The following is a 25,126-nucleotide window of genomic DNA, read 5'->3' as shown; positions in this document are numbered from 1 at the left end:
CATTGTATTATAAAGTATGTTTGATGACGTGCTATGAAGGTTTATGACGATGTACTTATAGAGAGTACATCTTTTTTATGGAATTCAGTTATTAATAATAATAATTTTATTAAACTATTTCCTACGTACTTATTATACTGTATTATTAAAATACAGCATTATTGCAAATTTTAAAGATTCTTATAACAATATTTAAACCCGATTTAAAATAAATATATAAGATATACCTAGTACATTGTATAGTAAAACTAACTGAAATGAAACGAACTAACGAATTAATTTTATTGTACAATGTATGTAATGTACACCGATTCTCTTTTATACGTCTATATGAAAACGTCGCTTATATTGTTCTTAAATCTTTTAAGACTCATACAAAAATTGTTACATATACAGTTTATCAGTCTAAACCATTAACAATATAAGTATACATTTTTTATGATCATTAAATACTCAAAATAAAAACGAAATCAAAAATAGTTAATCCCATTATTATTATTATTATTAAATACATCTTTATTGTTAGTGAAAAGCACATGGTTTCCAATGGTAACATTGAAGTTAGTTCATCAAGTACTATATTGCTTGAGTATCTAATTAAAGTAACTTTATAAGGTCAATAGTAACTAATAAATAAACAATAATTGAGAAAAAGTATTAGAATTAATACCAAACGTGTGTGTGATTTTTTTGTTTCTTCACAATGGAACTACGTCTGTTTGAATTATTTTAAAACAAAAACCATTAAAACAAATATTTTCAATTTGTGTCCAATATATTAATGTAAAAATCAGAAATTGCAACAGTACGTAAATGAGCGAAGCAAAAATGAGTAGTATTGCTTACTTCTGGTTCTACTTGGTGGTAATTTGTTTTTCTGAAATCCAGGCTGATTTTACTGATGTAGATGAACTAGTGGCAGCGTCAGCAGAATTAATTGCCGGGACTTATGTATCTCCTACAAATAATGATGCTTATTTTGAAAATATGACATCCAGTGAAGCTATAGGTGAGGTAATCAAACTAAGAAAGTTTGCAAATACTGGTGGATTTGTTTCAGAATATGGAACGTACGATTTTGTAATAGCTGGTGGTGGGACAGCAGGCTTAATTTTAGCAAACCGACTTATCGAAGCAAACTTTACTGTTTTGGTAATTGATGCTGGTGATCCAGATCCAGATGTGACAGCCATATTAGGCTGGTTAGTTTACTATTTATTCTCTAATGAATATTCTTGGATGTACTCAACTATACCACAACAAAACGCCTGTTTAAGTAACTGACTCAGAAAATGATTTAGAAATGAATATATTTCACATGAACAATATGCAGGTTCAAATGGAACTTGTGCCTATCCCAGGGGGAAAGTATTAGGAGGAAGCAGTAGCACAAATGCTGGTATGTACGTCAGAGGTAATCCTCGAGATTATGATATATGGGCAGAACTGGGAAATTCTGGATGGTCCTACGATGATGTTCTGCCGTATTTCAAGAAAGCTGAATCTGCAAGATTTCATGATAACATTGACTACGAATATCATGGCTTTGACGGCTTGCAGGGAGTTGACGTGCCTAAAGACATACCAGATTTGGTATCACATTTGTTGATATAAAACTATACAGGTTTATTGTGTATGTAAATTTTCAGACAGCGGTAATCCTAAACGCGCTAAATGAGACAGGTTTACCGTTCGTAGACTACAACGGTCGTCAGCAGTTGGGTTGTAGCAGAACTCAAAGTTTCTTAACAAAAAACATTCGATCAAGCTCAAACTTTTCATATCTTTCATCAGAAGTGATAATTTAAATATTACCTTACAATCGTTGGTTACGAAAGTTATTATAGAAAATGAAACTGCTGTAGCAGTTCAATTTGTCAAAAACGGACAGTACTACATTGCAAATGCCTCCAAAGAAGTAATTTTATCTGCTGGAACTATTGGCACTCCACAGATTTTAATGTTATCTGGTATTGGTCCAGCATCTGAGTTAGAAGCGTTGGATATTGAAGTTGTGGCTGATTTGCCTGTTGGCAAAAATTTTCAAGATCACATGTTTCTTAGCTATATCAGCTATGGGTAAAAGTTATAGATACCGATTTAGATTAATTATACTACTTTTTGAATTTCAGGTCTGATAATGTGTACTTTAATAATACTCTGAGAGAACTAGTGGAATTATGGACACAGAACGTTGGTCCTTTGATTACATCTTGTCAAACTATGACATTTTTGGATTTTACCAATGACTCGTATCCCGAAGTTGAAGTATTCACCGCATATAGTTTTACTTTTGATAATTCCAGTGTATATTGCACGTAATTATTGTATTTGTAACATTAGTTTTCAGGATCTTTATTTTCTTTTTATATTTAGACAATTTTTAGCCACTGTATCGCTGCTACATCCCCTATCTGTTGGAGAGTTGACATTGGCTTCTGCAGATCCCCGCGACTACCCTTTAATAAACCCCAATTTCCTTTCGGTAGAACAGGATCTTGAAACCATATATCAAGGAATTCAATTTGTTTTATCCTTAAACGATACTGAAGCTTTGGCAGATTTTCAACTAACAGTAACCTCCACTCCTGCTTGTGACGAATTTGACGAGCAAACAAGAGACTGGTGGTATTGCTTCATCAAACAAAGAGCTACATCCGTAAGAAAATTCAATTAACGCGACTTTTCAAAGACTGAAATTATTAATTTTTAAGGGATTTCATCCAGTAGGGACAGCAACAATGGGCCCTGATCCTGAAACTGCGGTAGTCAACGCTGAATTGAAAGTTCATGGAATTGAGAAGCTTCGAGTTGTGGACGCTTCTGTAATGCCCATCGTTAATTCTGGTCATACCAATGCCCCTACTGTAATGATTGCTGAGAAATCTGCAGAAGTTATTATACTAGAACACAGCTAAATTGAAATTATTAGTGTGAAGTAAATTTTCAATTTCTTTGACTGAGGTAATAATAGATTGGAAAGCAACAAGAGACAGAAAAAACAGACAATTATTTAATTTAAATTTCCTACTAGCTTGCTATGTTGGTTGCCTACCAGTTAGGGTGGCACCACTTGATGATCTCAAACAGTATATGCATCCTTCACATTTATGCAAGTTAGAAAAGGATAAACATAACACAGTAGTAGGCGTTCCAGTTTAAATTCAAAACATATGATATTTGACAAGCGATCATATGACAACCTTTGACAGTGACGGCCGTGTTTATTGTTTTTTTGCTGCTTTTAACAACTTTTCCAAATTAATTCATTCACAAATCTGTTTAATTGCATAGAAGCTTGTAAGCTTGATCCATTTCACTTATACCCGTTTTTATGTGTGATATACCTGCATTAACTAGTTTGAAGTAAATCCCGCTATAACGGAAAAATGCATTTAATTTGCAACTGAAATGTAGGTAACAAAAGGAATTTAGCCCATATAGAATGTAGAATGCAACTCAACATGTTCTGTATTAAGGCCAACTGATCTCTGATGTATATTAAGAAAGTTTTTTCCATTCAAAGAGGTAAGTTTTAAATTAGTTATTAGGTGGTTAGAGTAGTTAGAGCTGTTGAGGCTTAAACTATGTAGTTTTCCTAAAATAACCGTGCTCTTCAGATGTAAGTTTCATTAAACCCTTTTTAGTAGGTATTTTGTATACCCAGTGGTTATAACAATGGTACAAGTTCCAGTTACCTTACCAAGTTCAAATTAGTGTTATAAGTACACTCAAAAATGTATTAAGTACTCTAGTTTCTAGATTTAGTGGTTTGCATGCATTTAATATAACAATCTAATAATGAACATACAATTTAGTGACTACCATATTCAGTCTAACCCATAACTAAAAAAGAGTACACACAGTAGGTACTTTTATTAAGAAATAGGAAAAATTGCATTTATGTTAATGTGTTTAGAATTGATCCCAATCTGGCATAATATTTTTAAAAAGAAAATTTGAATCCTAAATCCTAACACAAATGAGTAGGACCAAAAATACTCCATTTGGATAATAATTTGAATACTTCAGTTTGTTTTAGATTGAAAGATAATCTTTAACAATACTGTTGCCTTTAGATCATATTAATACTTATTACTTAATCTTTAGTGATGTATCCAACAACCTGTTTCCAATCAGTAAACTAGATAAGATTAGATAAAACTCAAAGATATTTGATACAGTATATGGGGATTAATTAGTGTTTGAGTATAGAGCTTTCATGTTTATTGTTGTTCTTATGGCACACTGTGGTACAGAGATTGTGGATAAAAGTATTTATTATTAACTGACATCAACCGTTGACAGGTTTATCTCATTAATAATTGTGATTAGTTATACTTGTGTCTACATGAGGAATTCATAGTGTTTCCTAGTGGATTTTTCATTGTGAATTTAAAGGTATTTAACTAACTGTTTTACTTTTTCTGTTCTGTAAATATTTCACACATTATAAGGGTTTAACAATAAGCAAATATGTTTGTAATGTTTGTTCTTCAAAATTGTATTAACTTAACAAGTGTACTGGCAAACACAATTTTAGTTCATTGCTAACCTATTAAACAAACAACTATCCATTTTTAGAACAGCATGCCTGGAGTTCCTCTGTTGTTTGCGTTAAGGCACTATAGTAAATCTAAAATTATTATTTTGTCTATTGTGTGTGCATGTAACCATTGCCGGTCACTTTCGCGTTTTGCAAAACCAGTTCTGATGCAATCGTGATTTTTAGATTTTGAACTAACAACAATGTTATTTGCTTTAATGCTGTATGCACTGGCATATAAATTTGAAGATTATGCACCCACTAACACTGTTTCCACTAAGAGTTACCAACTAATTATAAGTATCAAGTATCACACTTGTTTCATTATTATCTACTAAATTGATGTTTATTGAGTAGGTATATTAAATAGTTTCCACAAACCTCAAAATCCATTGATACTTTAATCTGTAATTGTGATTAATAGAAATAACAAAACAAGATCATTTAATTAATGCTGCAGATATTTATTCTTAGCTCTGCTAGGTTTTTAACCTTGACAGTGTTAACCTTTTCTTTGTTCTTGAAAAGAATTAGATTCCTCCACCTTTGAGTGATTTAAGAGAATAGGTTGCCTATTAACCCACTTCTAGGAATAAACAGCAACAAATCAGTGTCTGCTCTAGCAAATATTTATTAAAACTGCGAAAGAAAATTTATACATAGCCCCGGTAATCGCCACTTGTTAAAGGATGCAAAATAAACATGAAATAAATTTAGACCTTTTTATTTTTAAATTTTGTATTGAGGTCTAATAAGCCGTTGCACTCGAGTTGAAACACGTGAACTTCTTTTACGCTAAAGAAGACAGCTAATATAGTTATACATTTTTTTAATTATCCACGGATTAGATTATTCCACGACATTGATTTCTCTTGATAATTTAACATAGACAACTGGTGAGTGTATAGTAGAACAGTAATATTTTGTCCAAAGAAAGCCACAATAACGGGAGCGCTAAGTGTTTTTATGTGACTTCGTTACATATCGGCTTTTCGAACCAAATTTGCAGACCTGAAAGTGAAAGTGTCATTTAGCATAATGCATTATGGGATAATCAACGGTTTTATTGTACTTTTTTACCTGAACAGGGTAAATAGTCTGGATTGTTGTCTTTCGATTAAGTAAATGTTTGTATGGTTTCAGGATAAAAGACTGAACTAATTTGTTTGAGATGGACCACGCTCAGCTCATTGAGGAAATGCCTCGTATTGAACAAATGGCTACTCAGGAGAGGCTCATTCTTGCCAGAAAACGACGAGCAATTCAATTGAAACAATGGATTCAAAAGGAGAAAGAATATAGTAAAAAGAACAATAAGGCTGGGAAGAGTAATAAGCGAGGCATTGTTTTCGACGACAGTGTGGTGCTTTTAGAGGCTGCAGCTAGGAACGATATTGATGAAGGTATGTTGTTTGTCAGTTTTTTTTAAGTATTTTTGGAGCAACTTTATCTGGTTTGAATGTCTGAAACCAAACAGAAACTGTTTAATTTGACGAAGTGGCAGCTGAACACGTGTGAATAATGTTATTTATTATGAGACTGCTGTTAATTTATCCAAGGAATCTATAATTAACAACAAACTAACCTACTTTCAGTTGATAAAACTATTTCAATTTGCAGTTTGACTCTTAATTCAGCATAATTAACAAAATCAACAGGATACTCATTAATCTCGACTGGTTCACGTTCTGTCAAGGAATTTTACAAAATTGTTGACTCTCCAGATAAAATAACACATGATAATTTTCCTTACTTTCTGGATCTGTAAAGTGGAAAATAAATTAAAAAAACAGTCTATAACTCCTATTTTTTGTTGTTAAAATGAGGGAATTTAGTTCTGAATCATTTTTTTTCTAGAAACAAATTATTCTGTTGTAGCTTAAAATAGGTATACCTACATTCTCATTAAACTACTTGAAACTCGAGTATACAGGAAAGACAGCTTATTGAGTTATTGGTACATAGTCTAACGTAATCAGAGATCTCGTGATTTCATCATTACTAGAGTATTTTGTCTACAGGTATTATATTACAATACTTATATTGTAATTGTGCTTACATTTGCTTCTTTTGAATTTATGTCCCTAAACAGTGCCACTAGAAAACCATACTATATACATACACCATTATATTAATTGCATTTTACGTTGTTGAGTAGGACTTTTCAGGGCCTAGAATAAGTACCCTACAAGATTTCCTGTTTTTCCTTGAAAGTTCTTGTAAATAGACTTTCTTAAGTAAAGAGTTTTTTTTTTAATTTAATTCGTGCGTTATAAATGATTAGAATGTAGGGGCAGAGTTTAATAATAGCATTGATAAAACATTTCCTCCTACATATGGCAGTAAAGCATGTCTTTTTAAAGATATTAGTTTTAGTAATTCACATTTTTTCATAGGTAAGTGACGTTAAAATCAATTCAAATATTCTAGGTTATCAATTTTTTAAAAATGTTTCAAGATTTAGTTCATATTATGTTATTTTTTTAAAACCTATTAGGTAAATGATGTTTTCTGATTTTCACGTGTCCATCAATATTATACAGGTGTGGTAAATCCAAAACCGACCATAGGAAAACCGTGTAACTGACAGAGAAACGTAGATAATTGCATGCGCGGGACAAAGACAGAAAACGAAAAAAATATCAAGTAGGCCATGTTTTCAGTGCGCTGTTGCCAAAATCCAATCCCGTCGACAAAATTAATTTTGTATTGAATACTTGGCGTTTGGCAACAGCGCGCTGAAAATATGGCCTACTTGATATTTTTTTCGTTTTCTGTCTTAGTCCCGCGCATGCACTAATGTACGTTTCTCTGTCCGTTACACGGTTTTCCTATGGTCGGTTTTGGATTTACCACAACTTGTGGTTTTCAATTATTTGCTGTCTCTTAATAATTTATTGCATTATATTTAAAGTTTAGGTATCAATTACTTTAAAATATCAACATCAATAATTATTGGCCGGCTGAAGATGATGTGACAAATGTTCAAATTTTTCAGTGCGTAGATTGCTAATGAAAGGCGTCAGCCCTGACTCTTGTAATGAAGATGGACTGACCGCACTGCATCAATGTTGCATAGACGACAACGAACCCATGCTCTCCCTTTTGCTGGAATACGGCGCCAATGTGAACGCAGAAGATAGCGAAAAATGGACACCGTTGCATGCTGCGGCAACATGTGGTCATCTGAGACTTGTCAAGTAAGATCTTTGATCACTTATTGTTGAGGATAGCAGAGAAATAGGGATTTTCAGGATTCTTATTGCTCGAGGAGCGAACCTTTTAGCTGTGAACGCTGACGGAAATATGCCTTACGACATCTGCGAGGATGAACAAGCCTTGGATTATATCGAAGGTGAAATGGCTAATAATGGGGTTACTCAGCATCTTATCGATGAAACGCGAGCCAGTACGGAAAGAAAAATGTTGGCTGATATGAGAGCTTTGGCGCAACGTGGGGAGGACTTGGAGCAGCACGATACTCAAGGAGCAACACCGGTAAATACACCAAATTATTAAGGGAAAAAAACATTTAATAGTGGTTTTTAGCTTCATATTGCCGCAGCCAATGGGTACCTGAGCGTTGTAGAATTTCTGTTAGATCACGGTGTACGGACGGATGTCAAAGACAAAGACGACTGGCAACCTTCCCACGCCGCTGCTTGTTGGGGACATGTAATTCACATTCACTTAAATCAATCATCCAGTTATTTAAAACATTTTTTAGATTGACGTTTTAGAATTACTAGCTCAAGCGGGAGCAAACTTGAATGCAAAAAATAAAAACGAAGAAACTCCGGCAGGTTTGCACAATCTACTTTAAAGTGAACTTCTACTTTAATTCCGATAATTTGTAGATATCTGTGAAGATCCTGAGATTAAAGAACGAATTCTGGAGTTGCGCAACGAACAAGAAACTAAACGGCAAGCAGAGGCTAGAAGGAAAGTCAGACGGTCGCAAAGTAATACTCGAACGCAGTCAGTAAGACGGACGTCTCTTAGAGATAAAGGTTTGACGGCTAGGAGAGATGCTGTAGAAGAAGCTAGATTCAGATTGCAAGCTGGTGTTGCTAATGTAAGTATTGTTGATTGTTTGTTGCCACCCTGTAGAACAAATCAAAACCTAACAGTCTAGTTAACGAGGTATAATTATTTATTTTCCTCAGTTCGTCGCACAATTGGGGTACGAATACAGGAAAGTGAACTTATCAAAGCGTCAATAATTAAAACTGCACATCAATTATTATCGCTCGTAAAAATATGAGGCAAACGCGTGCACTCACTCTCTTAGACTAGAACAAAACATTCTTGCAGTGAAATTTGATGCAATATTTATTTTATGTAATAAACCGCAGCCATTTTAGTTACGGTAAATTCAGTTTGGGAAGTTCGGGGTTGCGTGGAACAAGTAGTTTTTTCCGCGAATGTTGTCGATTATGAGAAAAAGACGACAGCCCGTTGTTTTGTTGTCTTACAAGGTAGGTTTTTCCAATTTTTGTAACAGTTCTTCTACTACGTTGATACGGTCTTTTATTTATACAAAATGTACATTTAGAAAGCTGCTTAATTACAGACTGGACAATCAAAACCGAATCAGTATTAACCTAACCTAACCAAAGTTTGGGAAGCCTCACATTTTAACTTGTTGGAACGATATTTACAAGTTTTCAAAGACCAATAAACTAACGTATCTTTGCAATAGGCTAGTTTTCCTAGTGACTTTTTGTCCTCCTTTCACTTTGATTTACCGATGAGTGTTAAATAGCACGAAACTGCTAATGAATGTGCTGATATTTCTTGATAACTTTAAATTTGCAGTCTTTGAATGCATTTTTAATCATACACAGTCTGTTTGTTTAGAGTGTGATCTGGCTAGTCTTAAATTAAGTTTAATTACTATGTGAAGTAGAAGTCCATGTTCTCAAAGAAGAACACACATCCTTCTCCACAAAATATTTATTAACCCCTTAATGTTAAAGGGAGCAGGGGTAGTGCTCAACTAGTTTTGGGCACATAGGCACCCATCATCAGGAGCTGAAAAATTGAAAAGTCTACCAAAGATTGCGTAAAATTAGCCTTAACATACCCCTAGAAAGGGGTGGTGGCTATCATTTTAGACAGGGAGAGATAGCGAGACCCATTTTATATCAAATAAATCATGTTATAGTTACTATTACTATTAGTACTTACTATTAGTATATAAAATGGGTCTCGCTATCTCTCTAGTCTAAAATGATCGCCACCACCCATTTTTAAGGGTATGTTAAGGCTAATTTTAAGCGATCTTTGGTAGATTTTTTAGTTCCTGATGATGGGTGCCTATGTGTCCCAAACTAGTTGAGTACTACCCCCTCCATTTAACATTTAGGGTTTAAAAAATGTTTAGTGGAGAAGGCTGTGTGTTCTTTCCTCTCTTTTAACTACTATGTCAATATAATAACATAAATTGTAATTCCTTTACCAAAGAACCGTTATGATTAAAACACTCTCTTTCCACTGTACTGTTTTTCCCTTCTTCTTTTAATTGAGCCACACATTTTTTATATTATAAGGGATTGGATGCCAACGACATATCAACCGCTAGCAATCAGAACAGCACCAAGTTCAACAATATATCTAATAACAACAACATCGACTACAATACCACGAATAACAACAGTAGCAAATTAAAGAACGAGCTCAACTCTACAACGGGTAAGGTGCGTTTTCTCCTGTCCTGGCAGTGTTTAAGTTATTTGTTTAGGAGCTTTGGTAGCGTTGGATAGGAGAGACCCAGAAGGCAGAGATAACGATTCCACTTTGGACAACAGCATCCTCGAAATCGACTCTAAAGAGAAAACTTACACGACTGACGTCAACGGCAAGGTAATTTACTTCCTTTAGCTCATCGTGAGGTTTTTTTGATTTTTTCTTGATGAAATAGGTGACAGTACACGTGGTGGTGACCATAAACGGTAACGGCACTTTAGCTGACCTCAAAAAGCAAAGAATGCAAATTAGAAACAGCACAAATGACGTTTCTTTCGGTAATGACGTCAGTTTGTCGTCTCCGGTAGGAAGTATAGACGAAACCGAGTCCAGTATTATTCCCAATGCAAATTCGTCCGATATCATTCGGTTTACAGGTGATACGACGCAGGAAAACATCGAGTACACCAAATCGAAAAGGTGCTGCGTAATACAGTAAGCCATTTTTAATTTGAATTTTAACTTAGTATTAGTGAGCCACTTGCACCCAAGATATTCCTTTTTCTAAATATTCTAGGTTGCACTTTTAGACACTTTTTCTTCCAAAAATTTCACAACACGTTTACTGTTTAAAGTAAGCGAGTTACGCATTTGTTTGGGCGTTTTAAAACATTTCGTGATAGATAAACAGTAGCCGTCGTGATTATAACAATAAAACTAATTTATTTTGTGATTGTAGTAACTCAAACTTACTATATTATACTATTGTACCTTTTAAATCGGTCAGAAGACGGTTTTGGTAATAACTTTTGTCCAAAACCAATTGTAAATAGTAATATTCTAAATTTTAATTCGTGTCGTAACTAATAAAGTCCGATGAACAGTTAAAACTGGATCATCTGAAGAATAGTGAGATAATTATAATATGCAATAAAATGTGTCTTCAACCATAGTGAAAGCGAAAAATGATAGGTAAAGGTTAGAACATCTTAAAATATTTAAGAGTTAGAGTTACAGGCCTGTTTTGCCTGTAAGTATTATGAAATTCATTGGTTGTAATGAAGCTTTATGTTAAAATATTGAAAGTTTAATGCAAATTCCTTTAATAAGCATTCCTTTTTTATTTGGAATGATTGAACCAAACAAGTCAAACATTGTTAATATTCCTCTGAACCGCCAGTAGGTTATTTCAGAGGTAACTGAATCTAAATTTAAATTCAACTAATTTTGTTTGTCAATAAGTTAAAGTTACACAAACAGCCTTGATGATCAGTATTAAAAAACAATTTTGATGTTGTGATTACCTTTAGGTTTGGTTTTAATTTAGGAAAATATTAATTTATGTTTTGTGAATATTTTGGAACCGCAATTATATCTCCAACTAGGATGGACAGCACCTTAAACATAGCAAAAATCAAACATGACAACGTCATTGTTTACATGAAAATTAAGTTGATTAGGAGGATTTAAACTGATACAAGTCAATAATAAACACGAATTATCTAAATGGATAGAACATTTGACTGACTTTTTATATCGGATTAAAACATTTTCCACTACTTGTTTAACAAAAATTCCTTAAAATTGCAGCTTGCCTTTTAAAAAATAGTTTTTTTTACTTCGCACCTATTAAATGCACCTTTTATTGTTGCTATTTCTCTAAAAATAGCAATCCTTTACTCATACATTCCATAATATGTGATTATAGACCTAAGTACTTAATTTTGTTTGTAGTTGTAGTTACCCCTTTTTTTGTTGTTTGTTTTAACTTCATATTTAGTCCTTTATTGCAGCTATTGGTCCTAATTTATTTAGTTCAAGGTGGTTTACTCAACTAAATTTTATTTGAATTGTCCCATTTGTAATTACTTCCGTCCTGTCATTCTAAAATTGCTTTGTTCTAAGTTGATTAGGACTTGTAAAAGAAAGCACAAATCGAATGTGTAACCGACTCAAAACCAACACATAAGTCATAATCTGTTTTGCCAATTATTTATTTTTATAGGATTATTGGTTCCTTTTTCTGTAAATATGATTTTTAAAACTGCCATTTATAATTGTTTTGTGTAAAAAAAATTAGTTTGGATATTGTGTACATAATAATTTCATTAGGCGTATCACATTAAGAGATCAATTTCGTTCAAGAATTGATATTTATAGTCTACAATTTGATTAAGAATTATTGAATTTCATTGAATATATTGTAATTTATATTGAACATGGTATGAATTACTGGAAGCATTTTTTTTTTTGAAATGTTGACCACTTCCACTTTTCCTTGCTGCTGAAAATCATTATACAAACAGGGCTTGTACAATAAAAAAAACGCGTAGTATACCAATATTTATTTGTACTGTTAAGTTTTATAAATCAAATTACCTCCACAATATGCAAATGACACGAAACAATAAAGTGCCTACTCTATTCAATCAATAATTACCAAAAATATTAACCTAACTCTTACTCCTTCATGTCACTATCCTCGACGTCCTCTTTTTTAACTTCTTTAGTGTCAGCATCTTCGTCTTTTTTCTCTTTCTTCACGTCTTTCTCTTTTGAATCCTTCTTCAAGTCATGTTCCTTCTTTACATCCTCCCGCCTGTCGCTGGTTTCCTTCCTTGATGATTCGCGATCTTTCTCTTTCTCCCAACGAGACTTTGCATCGTCTCTGTCCTTTTTCTTGTCGCCGTCTCTATCTCGGTCCTTTCTGTCATCCTTCTTTTCGTCTTTGTGCGAGGCAGTTTTTAATACTGGTTCGATTTTGTCGCGGATGTCCATCAAAGTGGTTTGAAACAGTTTAGAATGTGCCTGCAACAAAAAGAAAGTTAACTTTGGTGGTTTCCAAGAGTAGTGAACTTACATTAGATCTTCCTAAAGAATCTTCGGTGCTTCGTAGTTTTTCTTTATACTCCTTCAATTCAGAGTTTAAATGTTTTATAGTGGAGCTGGATTTGGAGTGTCTTTCGGTCAATTTGCCGTTTTCGCTCTTTAAGTCTAACAAGTACTGTTCGGTTTCAATCCGGGCTTTTTCGCTTCTGTCCAGTTGTGTTAACAACTTGGCTATGTCAACCACAGCTCCTTTGTATACTACCAAACCTGTTAAATACTGCGTTAGCAAAAAATGGGACATATGCTAAGACATATTACCATCAGTTGGAATAGGTTTTTTATCAGGATCAATTTCCCCTATGGTTTCATTCAAACATTTGCCACCGCTTTCAAAGACTGGCAACAACTTCCTATTACCACAAGCCAGTTCATGCCAATCCAGACTGCTTTCGCCTACAGTATCCTGTTCCTCCTTCTCTTCTTCTTTAGGTTTGTCTGTAAGTTTGCGGTAAAGCAGCGAATCCCTAGTAACTGCTTTGCTGACCAGCTTTTTTACTTGAGACCTCGAAAAGTTTAAGCCTAAAGTGTAAATTAGGTCCTCCACATCCTTATCAAAGATGTAACCGCAATGGGTGTGGTCAAAATATACAAAGGAAAGCAAAAGGTTCTTGTCTTTAGTAATTAACTTGACACGCTCTTTTTTCTTTTTGTCCTTGTTGCTTCGCCGATCATCCTCGTCATCGTCACTAGAATAGGATCGTCTCTCATCTCTTTTGCTGCGTTTATCGTCTTGGTCTTTGTCGTTGCTTTTCACGTCAGCACTACAAAACAAGTTGCTGACAAAAATGAAATTAAAAAACAATCAAACTCACTTTTCGTCCTTTACGTCCTCATCCCCATCTTCTTTCTTGTCGTCATCCTTTTTGTTTTTCTTGTCGTCCTTTTTTTTCTTTTCCTCCTCTTTCGGTTTCTCCGGTAGTTCATGCAGGGCTTTAAAAATGTTGAATCCAAAGTCGCGGATTAACATTTCGTTAAACAGTTCGGCAAACAGAGACACCTACAATTTTGATTGTTAAACTACGATTCAAGTTAAGCTTAAAGATCCGAAAAACCTCAAACGAGTGTTCTTTAGTGTCTTCAGGACGGTAGTCCAGCAACAAGGAAAGAGACATTGAAGTGCAATCGAATTTTCCGGATTTGGCCGTTTTGGACGGGTGCACTATTAAGTGAGGGTGTTCAGGTAATGTGTATTGTTTTTCTAGGCGGCGTTTTTGGACGTCGTCTAGCTTCTTATCTTCCACCTTCAAAGAATACTTAGTAGATTATTGAAAAACGAAAAATTGTATATTAGCTAGTGTGTGGGTAGAAATACTTCAATACAGAATGTATTTGTAATTCAAAAAAGGGCAATTAGATTAATGTTCAAAATGAAATACAAAGATTCATGTAGATCCATCCTTAAAAAAAATAAAATAATGACAGTTTATGCAATTTATATATACAGGGTGTCCCGCGAGGTAAGGGACAAAATTTCACTACGTGTTCTTTAGGTAAATTCGAGTCGAAAATGTTCTATGAACATGGGTCCGCAAATGCTTCCTTACCAAGATACGATTTTTTTAAGTTTAATAGTTTTATTGTGTTGGAAAGTACAATAACCTCACAAAAATATTTTTTTACAAAAAAAATTAATATCTCTTGCAAAATAACTGTTTATAATAATTGTTCAAAGTGTCCATTTTCCCATTGTAAGCATAGGGTAGCCCTTTTAATGATGTGGATGAGAGCCATTGTAGTTTTCGGCACAAAATCACTATTAAATTTAAAAAATCATATCTCGGTAAGGAAGCATTTGCGGACCCATGTTCATAGAACATTTTTGACTCGAATTCACCTAAAGAACACGTAGTGAAGTTTTGTCCCTTACCTCGCGGGACACCCTGTATATGAGTGTCTCATCTTTCTTAAAAAGAACCAAAACCTATTTAACATCAAAGTCATACATACAACACAAGACAAAAAGATGTAAACTGTCCAAAACATAGATTAACACTCACTGAGAAGAATGCAAAATATATGTGTATTCGCCTATTTAACAACCTACCAGACAGGCTGAAAACATTGACGGACAAAAGTTTCAAAAAAGAAGTAAAAAATTTACTAATTGAATTAGAACCCTACACTATAGAGGATTATTTTGTTAAATAAAGATTGCTTATTCTCTGAAATCTGTATTTAGGGAAAAATCGCTGAAAATGTATATAAGTATCTTTAAGTACTACATAGTTCATAGTTTACCATGACGCTATTTCCTTTGTATTAGTTGATAATGTACATTGTACTCTATCCTAATCACAATTCGAAATAAAGACTGTAATTATTATTATTATTATTATGTAATGACGACTTACTTCAGATTTTTTGCTTTTATCCTCATTTTTCTTATCTTCAGACTTTTTGCCCTTATCACTGGCGTCTTCTTTGATATCCTCCTGTTCACCATTTTCCTCTTGGTTTTCATTCTGTTCGCCCTGTTCTTCGGCTTCCGCCTCTGTTTTTATGGCTTTAACCAATTTAGCCACTAATTGGGCTTTTAATCCTTTTGAGTCGATTTTTCTAGCTTTCAATTCGCTCCTCAACTGGACCACCGTCATACTTTTAGGTTGCAACTGGCTATGATGAGTCGGTTCCAGCTCTTCATCGATTTCTTCCTCCTAAACACCCCAAGAAAACGCGTTAGTGATAAATACGCGTTATCAAGCTACTAGAAGACACTTGCACTCCGTTTTACCCCCCCACAACATTCTATCACTCAATTCATTCATTCTCAGAAAAAAGCGAGTGTACGCCCACCGAAATACATCGGCTGGCCGTTTCTCTCTCGTTTTGAAGTCCGGTCAGCCACAGATATCAGCGACAGTACTGTAATACCTAACCTACTATCTCATACAACTTGTAATGTAAATGAAAAAAAGTGGGAGTGCCTTTTCGTCGGTGACGTCAGTCTCGTCGATGACGTCAGGCTCGGCATCCGCTTTCAGGATCTTTTCCAAGTGTTTACGGTAGGTCTGGCGCACCTCCTCCCACTCAACGCGCGTCGGCAGACAGCTCCAGACATCCGGTAAGAAGATTACGACTGTTTCGACTCTTGCCGGAACCGTTTTGCCTTTGTGGGTGGTTTCACCGCGCCGATAATACAGCTCCACGAAGCGGTACCTATAGGCGGGAACATAGACAATTGTCATTTTCAAATTGGACTTAAACTAAAGGTACTGCAAGGGACTCATTCATAGTCTCCTGACGACCTTTATTGGCTCCTCTCTCGCGCTTCGCGTCCGACATGGTTAATTTTTTTTTTACTTAACTCTATTGAGAATAATTACCAAACTTTCTGTTGGTAACAATAAAAATAGTCTTCATATTACTTGTGATCTTGTAGAAATAGTATTTTGTATAAGTATAGTTCAGGATAACAGAGAACATTTCCATTGTGACCTGTATTCAGCTTTAGCATAATATAACGTCAAAAATGTAAACTTAATAGTCTCTATATTAGTCTAAAGCTGAGTATTACGTAAATTAATTAAAACAAATCCTTTCACACTGTTCATACTAAATAAACAACTCACCATTGAGTGCAATTGGACAGATCGATCCCTGTAAGTGCTTTGCAAGTCCTAATAGCAGTTCTAATCAACACTGACGGATCTTTTTCCGGGTTTTCCCCGTCTAGTGAAGGACTCCAAGGTCCTCCGATTGCCATAGTCTCGTTTTTCCCGCGAAGACCCACCAGAAAGTTTATTAATCGGGTTGGGTGCACGTGGTCTTTGTCCTCGCTATCTCTGTCGCGACTGTCTTTCTCGTCAGACAGTGCACAACATTTCTGATAGATTTCCTCAATTACGGGAACGCTCATTAGCATCACCTGCGAAAATTATAGCTTTTCTATCTTTTAACTCAAAAGAAAAACATACTTTAGCTGAAAACTTGTAATCAGCGTCTGAGGGTTCCAAAATCGCATCATTTTCTGTTACAGGATCCAACTCTTTATACATAATATGAAAAGAACAGGGCCTATTTAAGGCATAAGGTTTGTCAGCTGGAAAAGCATCTACCCAACGAATGTATGTGTTGAAAAAATCAGAAGGGATATACAAATTAGGATAGCGTTTCTTCACTTCCAGTAAATCAGCTTTAGTTCTGCATCAAACACAATTTACAACATTTCATTTAAAAAAAAATTTAAAAGTAACATACAAGCTTAAGTTGATCTTAGGAATTTGCACCATATATCTGGGGGCTGCTCTGGCTCTCCTTCTAACCTTAGGCGATCTGGATCTTCTCCTAACTGGACTCTTTCTATCCTTTTCTTCCTTCTCCCGTTCCCGCTGTCTCTCTTCCCTCCGCCTCTTTCTATCAATTTCGTCATCGTCTCTATCCCGCGATCTATTTCGTCTTTCTCCCACCACCGGTTTAGATCTTACATTGTCTCTGCTGTTAAAATCTCGATTAACCGGCTCTGGACGTCTAGCAAAACTATTGTTTGCATCAGCTCCGGATCGCGGATCTCGAGACTGATTGCCTTGCATCACCTGAACTCTCGTGGCGTTCCACTTAAACGGCATCGCGGGGTTATAATTAGCTTCCACCAGGACTCTGTCACCCACCATTGGATTGGAGCCTTTTGTGCATACATTTCGCGGGAAAAACACTTCGTCATCTATGAATCCGAAATTTTCGTGAATTTGTGTTACAGAACCCGTAAACACTTTTTGTTTTGTACCTGAAGAGAAGGAGCAATATTACTAACTGGAACCAAATTACAAAATTTGTGTAAAATGTTTTTCAAGTTGTCAGACAGGATGAACATTCAGAAAACACACTTTTTAGAGATTGTGTATCTAAATTGTGGACATTTTGAGTGTTTTGACTTTCTTTTACCATTATTATAGTTAACTGGTAGGGTGAATAAAACTGTAAGATATACAAGTTTTTTATTTATTGTTTCAGTCATCCAATCAAAGGAAAAGAACATGTTTTGTGAAAATAAATTCAAAACCAAGTTTATTTGCAAATCAAATACACACACTACTTTTGTTTACAACATTTAAATATTTACACTAACTGTAGCATAATAACCACATCAATTGTTAGCTCAGTTCTTGGATAATTAATACCAGACACCAACTTTGCCAAACTTGCATATTTTTAGGTATGGACAAACTAAACCTAACGATTTTCTCATACTTACCCAATAGCTTTGAAGAGAAAATATTTACAAGCACAATAAAAAAGAGAAGAAGTGATAAAAACTGAATTAAAACAAAGACTCAAAAACAAAAAAAGGGGTTCTCCAACATTAGCATCATCATCTAGAATTAGAAATCAACTTACCAGGTCCACCACTATTTTGATTATTTCCTGGAGTCTGAAAAGCATTAGGATTGAGTGCTCGCGGATTCGGATAGCTCACAGCGGACACTTGTTGTTGAAAAATCGGATTTGAGGCTAAACTCAATTGGCTAGCTGCCATTTGCTGCAGTCCCAACCCAAGATTTTGCTGCCCCAGTCCAATGTTTTGGAACACTTGGGGCGGTTGTTGTTGAAACGGCACCATGCCAGAGTGGCCGTGGTTCATATTGGACATGCCCCCCATCTGATTGTTACCTTGATGGGGATGTTTGTTGCCCCACACTGGATTTTTGTTGTAGCTCATTGTCGTTGGTTCAGGTCGAATTATTACCAAGATTCATATAGTATACGTACACGTCACACAAGTATGTTTAATAAAGTTCAAGTTATTTTAGTGTAACAATCACAATTAGATAATAAACCACAATACCACAATAAAGAATGTTTCAATAATGCACGTTTTTCGATTGATTATGGCAAGGAATCAAGCAAGGAAACAAGTGACATCTATTAATCTAATGAATGACGTTTAATTTAGAATTGACAGACGACATTTAACATTAATCGGATTGTATCACGTGGCATTTAACTTTCTGCTCCTACTGTGGTCATGTGATATAATATCACTTAATTAGGCGGAAAACACGATTTACAAACTGTCAGCTAGTGTAAGTGACTGTTTTGTTTATATTTATTTTAAAATTTGGTTTTATTGTTTATTATGTATTTTTGATCCTTGTAATTTTTTTGTTTAAGGTAAGAAATGCAATAATTTTGTTTCCCACCTACAAACAGTATACTACTTTAATTACAGTATGAAAATATCTGTGCCCCTTCTAAAAAATCCCCAAATGCAATTTGGGGCCATAACATTTTTTGCCAAACAACATAAAGGTGATACGTGCGGTAGCAACGGTTTACCATTGACCCCAAACTCGATAATCATTACTGGGAGGGCTCAAGTTTTGAAAACATTTTCTAGTCCATATTTATGTGATTACTTGGATATTATAAGAGGCAAACATGGTAAGTTGGCCACTGTGTATAGCTTAAATATAGACGAAACACTTGTTAAACAAATTTAGAGAGAACTATTGTTGTATCACAATACTGTGGTCAACCATTAGCTAGTGTACTAGAAAAGAGACAGTTTACCACTGAGGAAATCAAGCAGATTGCCTATCAAGTTGTAGAAGGTTTAAAAATTCTCCATGAAAAGAAAATTGTGCATAGAACATTGAGCAATGAAAATATATTGCTGCAAGATAATGGAGATATTAAGTTGTTTAATTATGGTTTATACTATATGTCTGACTTGGGAACTTTAGTATCCTTTCCAGTTCTGTAAGTACCAAATTATTATTAGTATTATTTTATTAATTTGCTAAGTGGTGTTTTTAATACAATGAGGTTATGTATTCTGTTTATATGCAGCTAAAGGTGACATTTAAAGTATGACTCCGTGGCGCAACGGTAGCGCGTCTGACTCCAGATCAGAAGGTTGCGTGTTCAAATCACGTCGGGGTCAAAACTTTTTTTTTTTTTTTTAAAGTCTAGAATTTTTATTTTTACTCTTTTTTTTGTTATTAAACATTTTTTAAAAATAATAAATTTTTAGACAAGTACTTTACACTGCTCCTGAAGTATTTTTGTACGGCTTGAACAAACCATATTCCGATCCCAAATGCGACATTTGGTCGTTGGGAATCTGCTTGGCGGAATTGGCTTTAGGTAAAGTGCTTTGGGGCTCTTTAAAGTTAGGCCAAAGAATACGAAAAGTTTTAAGTTTGATCCAAGTTAACAATTCAATTTTTGAAAAAATTGCACGGGAACACAACTGCTACGAACGATACACGGTAATTGCATTCGATGGGATTTTTTAATCTTGTTTTTCTGACCAAAATATCCCATTAGGAACTTCCAAATGACTTAAAGGAAATGATTGAAGAATGTTTGAACGTGTATCCGAGTAAACGACCTACATGTAGGCAGCTTTTAGAGAAACCCTCTTTAGCTAGTTACAAAAAAAAGGAACCGGAAGGGATTAATAAAATTTGCGAGCCCTTTCAAGTATTCACTTTACATGAACTTTATCATTGGTGGCAGTTGGCCGGGGGTGATGTATTTCAGGAATTGAAAAAGCAAGGGCTAATTCGGTCTAGTCCTCCTATTTTATCAGTTCCCAGGTACTGCACTTTCCAGTTTAAAGTATGTTTTGTCATTGAAGTGTTTTAGTTTGGTGCTAATTGAAGGCACCGTCTTAGGACAGGAACGCAATCCTACCACTCTATTTGATCCACGGATAGTTCAAATGCCTTTGGACACGCTTTATCAACGTTTTGCTCACATTCCGTTTGCGGTGTTTTACCCTCTTATACATTCCAAGTCTGATATTATAGCCAAAGCTGATCCACCACCATACGACGCCACTGGTTTACCTTTAGTAATTAAGGAGCGTGATCCGGAATATCAACTACATCGTGTTATTCTACTACGGCGGCTTTTACATGTATTTTTTGTTTTTTTAAAGTATTAATTTTGATTATTTTGGTTATTTTTATAGGGTTACCCTTTTACCAAAGATTTAATTGTTGAAGAGGCCAAAAAGGATGTTCCACCCCTACTGAGGGGTGAAATTTGGGCTGCTTTATTAAACGTAGAAGCCAATTACGATACTGAATATCTTAGAATTGATAAATTCACTCATACTACAACAGATAGGCAGGTAAAGGTTTATAAACTGTTCAGTAACTTAAAATCCACTATAATTTGTACAAATTTCAGATTGAGGTGGACATACCTCGTTGCCATCAATACAACGAGTTATTATCATCTAGTGAAGGGCATAAAAAGTTGAAACGTATTTTAAAGGCTTGGGTGTACAAAAATTCCCAATATGTGTACTGGCAAGGCCTTGATTCTCTAACAGCACCTTTCTTGTATTTGCACTTTAATGATGAAGGTAAAACTGTTTATGATTCCAGGGTCAAATTAGCTTTTAAACAGTCAAAAAGTGTTTCTGATGCCCCTTGTCATAAAACATAAAAAATTTCCATTGACGTATGAAAGTTGGTTGGTTAGTGGTTAGGGTTTTAAAATAGTAATTTAATGCCTACTAATCTCCCAACAATATGCTCACTAATTCACTGGCAATGCCTACATTTTATACTCCATAATGCATCAAGAATCATCTTTTTCTGAAGGAATGAGTTTTGAAGTATATGTTTTGGTTATTTCAGCTAAAGCATTCGCCTGTCTCTCAGCTTTCGTTCCCAAGTTCCTTTACAATTTCTTTCTAAAAGACAACTCAGTGGTTATAGAGGAGTATTTATGTAAGTTTTCACAATTGATCGCTTTCCACGATCCCAAACTAGCCAACCACCTCTACGAGATCAACTTCTATCCGCAACTATTTGCAATTCCATGGTTTTTGACTTTATTTTCCCGTAAGTTGAATTTGGTTGTTCAAACAATTTTCTAGACTGTTTTTTCAGACGTATTTCCACTTTACAAAATTTTGCACTTGTGGGATAAGCTGTTGCTCTGCGATTCGTCATTTCCAATTCACATAGGTTTGTCCGTGTTAACTCAGTTGAGAGACAGATTGTTATCATCGGGCTTTAACGAGTGTATCCTGTTATTTTCGGATCTGCCCGAGGTTGATATAGAAAAATGCGTAACGTTGTCATCGGCAACTTACGAATGCACCCCTAAAAGTATTACCAGTAGGGAGCACGAAAACGAAATGTACCATCAGAAGAATGATTTTGTAAGTTTTGGTTGTAAACTTAATTACGCGAAAAGAAAGTTTTTATTGCAGGATATTAAAGGAGTTAAATTAGAAGAGTTGAAGCGCGAACAATGTTCCAGAATTAGCGTCAATGATGTGGTACATCTAGTAAGAAATGCGCCTGATCAAGTATTACTGATTGATATACGGAATCCTCCAATGTGAGCTAATCAAATTAACAAACTTTGACTAAACTAAAAACTCTGTAATGTATAGATTTTCAAGGTGTTCAGTGAAGGGTAGTATTAATGTTCCATTTTCGAGCGTTTCATTTAGGGAAAATGTAATCGACAATATTGGAACGCACAGTTCTCTTCTCAAATCTAAAGGAGATAAAATTGTCGTAGTGATTGGAGATGAGGAAACTGATCTTGAGCAGGTAATAACCACCAAATATTCAATCGCACACTTCTACTTTTAAGAGTGTTTTAGTTTCCAAAATTTTTGCTGCAATGCAATATAAGTAAAGTTTGTGTACTGCATGGTGGTTTTAATAAACTATATTCAGTTTCACCGACTATTTTGACGTCAACGCTAAATCTCTGATTGGCCATAGAAGGTAATAATAATCTCAAATCAAATAAGAGGATGCTTTAAAGGTAAATATTAACTTTAAGATAAGTACATAATTACTATTGTTGTTATTGTCCAAATGTATTGTATAACAAACATGCAAAAAATATTAAATTAATTGAAACACTCTATGCTTCTGTTTACCACTTTCAGTCAGCAGTTCATATTAATACTCCTCTTGAGGACATTTCATGTACCTACTTGAAAATATATTTTTAGGGTTGTCATAACATTTACAGAATAAAAAACACTGAATAAACCAAACCAACATTTACTTCAATATAAGTAACAATTCACTTAAAAAACATGCTAATAACAATACAAATAAAATATTAAATGATTATTACATAAAAAAAAATGGTTATGCTTTTACAATGAGTTCCCTGATGATACCCTCAAGTTTGATCGAATCGGCCGCAAATTTCCTGATACCATCCGATAATTTGTCATTAGCCATTTGATCTTCGTTGAGCAGCCATCTGAACTTGGCTTCGTTCAGCTCCAAACGTTCCAACGGGGCCGCTTTGGCGGTTTCGGGGCTCAATTTGCGTGGAAGGGGCTCGGTACTAGCCTCCAATTCGCCCAGTAATTTCGGGCTGATTGTTAACAGATCGCACCCAGCTAGAGCTTTGATTTCGCCAGTGTTTCGGAAGGAAGCTCCCATAACTACCGTTTTGTAGTTGAATTTTTTGTAATAGTTGTAAATTTTAGTGACTGAAACTACGCCCGGGTCTTCTTCGCCGCTGTAAGTTTTGGTGTTTGTGTTTGCCACATACCTGATGATTCAACAATGGGACATTACAATTACAAATTCAAACTTATTAAAAAACATACCAATCAAGAATTCTACCAACAAAAGGTGAAATAAGGGTAACGCCCGCTTCTGCGCAAGCCACAGCCTGAGCAAAGTTAAAAAGCAGTGTTAAGTTACAGTGGATTCCATATTTTGACTCCAAAATTCTGCAAAACGTGGTTAACAATAACACTCTAAATAATGTTTATTATTTTCAACGTACTCAGCAGCTCGAATTCCTTCCCAGGTTGAAGCCAATTTAATTAAGATTCTTTCTTTGTCAATGCCATTTTCTGCATATAATTGAATGATTTTTCTCGCTTTCTGTACACTGGCTTCTGTATCAAATGATAATCTGTGAAACCAACCAAAACTTAATTTTCTAATTGCATCTTAGTTATTTATTAATAATTCACAATGCATAATCAACTTGATGTAAAAAAACATTGTGCAATATTAGTTAACATCTATATAATATATTACTAAATCAAATTGTATATCCTACCCAAGCCTATGAAAGCAATTTTTCTATCAATTAATATAATCTCAAGTATACAATCTTGTGTACTATAAATCAAGGTAAAACATCAGGTAGTAGGTAGATTAAAAGCTGATAATAACCACCACAATAAGGTCTGGGATACTTAAAATAATTTGCCTAAACTGCTTGTTTAGCTACCTCAGATAAAAGTTATTTATTATTGGTAGAACGACACACATTATGAACTTACCTGGCATCAACCTCAGTAGACACCCTTCCAGGTACAATTTTTAAAATTTCAATACCAAAACGAACACACAACATGTCCATGGCATTTTCCAGTTTTTCTTCCACAGTGTTGCCCAGCTTGGCTCCATATTTGACAGCCTCTTCAATCAGAGGTTTGTATTGAGAAATGTTGGCTGCTTGCAGAATGAGTGATGGATTGGTTGTAGCATCTGTGGGTTTGTAAGCCTTCATGGCTAGATAAAATACAATGTTAGATTCTTACAATGATAACATTGAAAGTAACAAGGACATACTGCAGCAATTATATAAGATGACCTAATATAAAAGCAACTGGTGTTAATAAAAGGGCTGGAACATTGTAAATAAGCACAAACAATAAATTAAGACATTATTACCCTCAAAATCCCCAGTGTCAGCCACAACAGTGGTGAGTGCCTTAAGTTGTGCCAAGGTGCTTGCCGTCATCTTGCTTCTTTTGCACTGGGGCTCTGACATTGCGAGTTATCAAAAAAGTGGAGAAAATATCAAAAATTGAAGAAGTGGTTTTGGGCAGGCGCTTAAGCGATTACTCGAATGATTACGCGTTTTTCGATAACCAAATATTCCAGAGGGTTATCTGAGCTTTATCACTTTCACCTTCAAGTGACTTCCTCGATTTGTTGCTCTCGTGTTTTGACTCGATGGTTCCACGTTATTTGCGTGAAAGAAGTGGTTACGAATGCGCGTCGCGGCTATTTCGAAAAACCACCTGTTGATTGTGTTTAT

The 25,126-nt window shown here is 35.0% G+C and overlaps 6 protein-coding genes and 1 non-coding gene across 9 annotated transcripts; 5 read left to right on the top strand and 2 right to left on the bottom strand.

Moving 5' to 3' along the window:
• Positions 1 to 101: 101 nt before the first annotated feature.
• On the top strand, positions 102 to 1,808 carry LOC145733872 (glucose dehydrogenase [FAD, quinone]-like). Its single transcript, XM_081986911.1, has 4 exons — positions 102 to 1,009; positions 1,061 to 1,276; positions 1,334 to 1,593; positions 1,650 to 1,808. Exons 1-4 carry the CDS (start codon positions 814 to 816, stop codon positions 1,806 to 1,808), a joined length of 831 nt encoding a protein of 276 aa, XP_081843037.1. The 5' UTR covers positions 102 to 813.
• Positions 1,808 to 3,529, top strand: LOC145733874 (choline dehydrogenase, mitochondrial-like). Its single transcript, XM_081986913.1, has 4 exons — positions 1,808 to 2,079; positions 2,133 to 2,318; positions 2,377 to 2,659; positions 2,715 to 3,529. Exons 1-4 carry the CDS (start codon positions 1,961 to 1,963, stop codon positions 2,916 to 2,918), a joined length of 792 nt encoding a protein of 263 aa, XP_081843039.1. The 5' UTR covers positions 1,808 to 1,960; the 3' UTR covers positions 2,919 to 3,529.
• Positions 3,262 to 12,472, top strand: MYPT-75D (Myosin phosphatase targeting subunit 75D). Of its 2 annotated transcripts, none has more exons than XM_081986878.1 (10): positions 3,262 to 3,528; positions 5,690 to 5,949; positions 7,545 to 7,746; positions 7,801 to 8,044; positions 8,096 to 8,221; positions 8,274 to 8,349; positions 8,404 to 8,621; positions 10,099 to 10,240; positions 10,290 to 10,411; positions 10,470 to 12,472. In XM_081986878.1, the coding sequence occupies exons 2-10, from the start codon at positions 5,718 to 5,720 to the stop codon at positions 10,731 to 10,733; spliced, it is 1,626 nt and encodes a 541-aa protein (XP_081843004.1). In that variant the 5' UTR covers positions 3,262 to 3,528; positions 5,690 to 5,717; the 3' UTR covers positions 10,734 to 12,472. The 2 variants fall into 2 exon arrangements, with proteins under 2 accessions (XP_081843004.1, XP_081843005.1); XM_081986879.1 differs by lacking the exon at positions 3,262 to 3,528 and adding an exon at positions 4,249 to 4,401.
• A 92-nt stretch (positions 12,473 to 12,564) lies between these two features.
• On the bottom strand, positions 12,565 to 18,954 carry LOC145733841 (cell division cycle and apoptosis regulator protein 1-like). The gene is made up of 11 exons (XM_081986861.1): positions 18,458 to 18,954; positions 17,321 to 17,846; positions 17,038 to 17,263; positions 16,693 to 16,988; positions 16,048 to 16,279; positions 15,475 to 15,777; positions 14,176 to 14,376; positions 13,936 to 14,120; positions 13,382 to 13,884; positions 13,095 to 13,330; positions 12,565 to 13,042 (listed from the first exon to the last, which is right to left on the bottom strand). Exons 1-11 carry the CDS (start codon positions 18,777 to 18,779, stop codon positions 12,695 to 12,697), a joined length of 3,378 nt encoding a protein of 1,125 aa, XP_081842987.1. The 5' UTR covers positions 18,780 to 18,954; the 3' UTR covers positions 12,565 to 12,694.
• A 151-nt stretch (positions 18,955 to 19,105) lies between these two features.
• On the top strand, positions 19,106 to 22,967 carry LOC145733842 (TBC domain-containing protein kinase-like protein). Of its 2 annotated transcripts, none has more exons than XM_081986862.1 (13): positions 19,106 to 19,231; positions 19,290 to 19,501; positions 19,561 to 19,819; positions 20,094 to 20,331; positions 20,390 to 20,661; positions 20,711 to 20,984; positions 21,039 to 21,200; positions 21,260 to 21,437; positions 21,715 to 21,921; positions 21,970 to 22,244; positions 22,296 to 22,426; positions 22,482 to 22,644; positions 22,698 to 22,967. In XM_081986862.1, exons 2-13 carry the CDS (start codon positions 19,291 to 19,293, stop codon positions 22,809 to 22,811), a joined length of 2,484 nt encoding a protein of 827 aa, XP_081842988.1. In that variant the 5' UTR covers positions 19,106 to 19,231; position 19,290; the 3' UTR covers positions 22,812 to 22,967. The 2 variants fall into 2 exon arrangements, with proteins under 2 accessions (XP_081842988.1, XP_081842989.1); XM_081986863.1 differs by having other exon boundaries at positions 19,130 to 19,213; positions 19,271 to 19,501.
• Positions 19,932 to 20,003, top strand: TRNAW-CCA (transfer RNA tryptophan (anticodon CCA)). The gene has a single exon. It is a non-coding gene; the product is annotated as a tRNA-Trp (tRNA).
• Positions 22,968 to 23,093: 126 nt separating the features above from the next.
• Taldo (transaldolase) lies at positions 23,094 to 25,063 on the bottom strand. The gene is made up of 5 exons (XM_081986897.1): positions 24,757 to 25,063; positions 24,363 to 24,594; positions 23,855 to 23,986; positions 23,673 to 23,798; positions 23,094 to 23,614 (listed from the first exon to the last, which is right to left on the bottom strand). The coding sequence occupies exons 1-5, from the start codon at positions 24,854 to 24,856 to the stop codon at positions 23,200 to 23,202; spliced, it is 1,005 nt and encodes a 334-aa protein (XP_081843023.1). The 5' UTR covers positions 24,857 to 25,063; the 3' UTR covers positions 23,094 to 23,199.
• Between the last annotated feature and the right edge of the window lie 63 nt (positions 25,064 to 25,126).

Source organism: Ips typographus, linkage group LG9 (assembly GCF_016097725.1).
Source record: "Ips typographus isolate SLU linkage group LG9, UJ_Ityp_2.0, whole genome shotgun sequence".
Classification (NCBI taxonomy): Eukaryota; Metazoa; Arthropoda; class Insecta; order Coleoptera; family Curculionidae; genus Ips; species Ips typographus.
Note: the sequence above shows the minus strand (reverse complement) of the source record. Positions and strands in the feature narration are given on the sequence as shown.